We start from the raw sequence: 2,729 nt of genomic DNA, 5'->3' as shown, positions 1-2,729 counted from the left end.
ATTTTATCATTTCATTTATATTATAAATATTTCTAAATTGTTTCACTCACGTTCATAAGGATTCAAATTGTTTTGTTCACGGAAAGAATTAACAGGATTATAAAGGTCCTTGTTCTGGTCATACAGGGGTTGATAATCCCACTGGTATCCTGGAGCACCAAAATCTTTATGCATTTGAGGTACTTCCATCTGTTGTGCTGGATATAGAAGAGGCTGTTGCTGTGGTATCATTTGATGAGCTAAATTAGGTAACTCCCAAGGATTAACCTCTGGAACATGAGCATAAAGTGGAGCAAGAGGTTTACGCTGATCAACCATTTGTCGATACTTTATGATATCAACAGGTAATGGTGGTGGGGGTGGTTGAGGTCCTTGAATCATAGAAGGGGAAATTGTTGGTTTTTCTGTAGGACATACTATATCTGCTGCTTCATCAGATCCATCTGCACATTGTGGAATACCATCACATACATTGTACACTGCTATGCAATCGCCAGATGAGCGACACTCATATTGATTCCTACTACAAACTAATACACAAAAAAAATGTTAGTTTTTTTCTATTTGTGCAATTATAGATTGCAAGATTTTTATTTACAAATACCTTGTTTAATAGGTGGAGATGTTGTTAATGACAGTTTTGGTGTCAAAGTTGCAATTAATTTTATGGGAGGTTCTGTAAAAGAATATTCTGCTAGTGCTGGATCTGCCAATTTTCTATACACAAGAAATGTTGATCATTATCATATTTAAAAAATTAGTGAAGAACTAATTTTACCTGAGAGATTTTAATTCATGCTCTTGTTGAGAAATTCTAACTTCCTCCTCCCATTGTGAATTGCTTTTTGTATTATAATTGGTACGCACTGCACTACTATAATTTGCATGACTGGTAAATTTACATTTAAAGTCATGCAATGGGCCACATTGGAAAAGATAACAACTTCCAGGTTTCTGTATGATACACGATTAATTTATTGTTAGTGGAATGTAAACGATCTAGGAGTTAATACCAAATAAAGTGATATTTCTTTATTTTATTTCAAATAAATGTATGTATACCTTTTCTTCAAAAATAAACACGTCACAATTGTCTGTATCACAGCAAAATTTTAAACATTCTTCCCTAGAATTCACGTCGAATTCTTTCAAATACTTGGCACCCATCTCGCGAGACTCCTGCGTTCGAATAATTTTATCTTCGTGAATCTTAAAACTGTCGAGGCACATCTGATAATTATTTCTGAGGCTGTTTCGTTTTTCATTTTTCCTTGTTAACGTTTCAGCGGACATACATTCACAGCAATACAAGATCATAAAAAAATGGAAAAAGACTCGCAAGACTTTGTAAAACATCATCCTCTTACCGTTTACATGTAAGAAAAACGCGCATGCTTTTCGGCGTTCTGAAATTAATCAATAACTTTAGGTGTTATCTGATTAAACTAGTCAACGACTCGAGGATAACGTTAGAATGATCATTTAAACATGCGACGGAATATTGGAACATACATAGTAAAAATTTGAGAAATAAACGAAATATCATAGGCTAGATTTTCCATTTTCCATTTTTCCAATTTTCTAAGGAACTACTGAAATCATATAGCAAACGATAAGGATTAAGTTTGAATTTTATTTAATCAATTAATAAAAGGAAGATAATGCAAAAAATAATTATATGCCAAATAAATAAAATTAATGAATACAATCCTTGTGTATTATAATAAATCCTATCTGTTTATTTTTATACAAAAATAAATTCAAAAACAAGTCCTATGATATCAACTATCAACAATGATTGTTCATGCGTTATAAATTCAACAAAAACTAACAGATGACTCTACTATGTAAATATTTCTAATGCATGTTTTTTATGCGTATCTTTTTAATGTGGTTTTGAAGTTATGCGGTGTGCATATTTCATGCAAATTCGGGAGTTCCCCGTATACATATACTATATGGATAGCACGCGTAGTACATGTAAGCTATGTTTTTTTTAGTGCAATTTTTTATATGCGATTTTCTCTGGAACGTATCTACCGCATAAAAAGAGACTCGACTGTATGTATATGTAATAAGAATTCTTTGAATTTTTCGCTTTCAATAATATTTATTATAAATTAGAGCATAATTGCACATACTAAGCAGATCAAAATAAATAATACTTACACTAAATTTTTAATTGCTTTAACATTACTGATATGTAGATCGTAAAATAAAGTTTTTGGTTTATTTTCAAGTATTTTAATTATAGAATAATTCTTGTTACATAACAATTTAGATGGTTGTTTCTAATTATTGGAAGTCTTAAATTAAATTATTGCATGCTTTAACTTAATAAAACAGCTTAATATATTAATTTTGCATTGAATTAACCATTACATTCAGTAAATTAGTCTGAAATTGTTTACAACTTTTATTAAAAATTAGAAAAATTAATATTCTTTTCGTATGAATTACACACGGACCTTCCAGAACACCATAGAAATGAAGGAAGGAACTTGAACATCAGGAAAAATGAAGAAATGCAATTGTTTATCAAAAAATTAATTATTCATTATGTTAAGTCATTGGGATTAGTACGTTTCCAGACGCGGGTCTGGAAATTCCTCGTTCGTTTCGTAGCAGTAGTAATTTTATGACACCACGGCAATCGTAGTCTTTCAATCTAAGAACTTGCTTTTACTTTTTATTGCCTTGTTTTCGACTTAGAATCTTCGCCTTTTTAA

The 2,729-nt window shown here is 30.9% G+C and overlaps 1 protein-coding gene across 1 annotated transcript in view; it reads right to left on the bottom strand.

Moving 5' to 3' along the window:
• Nucleotides 1–1,374, bottom strand: part of LOC108577241 — a 2,328-nt gene extending 954 nt beyond the window's left edge. Inside the window, 4 exon segments of the mRNA XM_017940374.1 lie at nt 34–530; nt 605–717; nt 779–954; nt 1,063–1,374. Of these exon segments, the coding sequence (XP_017795863.1) occupies nt 34–530; nt 605–717; nt 779–954; nt 1,063–1,359 (1,083 nt within the window). The 5' untranslated portion in view covers nt 1,360–1,374.
• Nucleotides 1,375–2,729: the final 1,355 nt, after the last annotated feature.

This window comes from Habropoda laboriosa, unplaced genomic scaffold, assembly GCF_001263275.1.
Source record: "Habropoda laboriosa isolate 0110345459 unplaced genomic scaffold, ASM126327v1 scaffold698, whole genome shotgun sequence".
In the NCBI taxonomy this organism is placed as follows: Eukaryota; Metazoa; Arthropoda; class Insecta; order Hymenoptera; family Apidae; genus Habropoda; species Habropoda laboriosa.
Note: the sequence above shows the minus strand (reverse complement) of the source record. Positions and strands in the feature narration are given on the sequence as shown.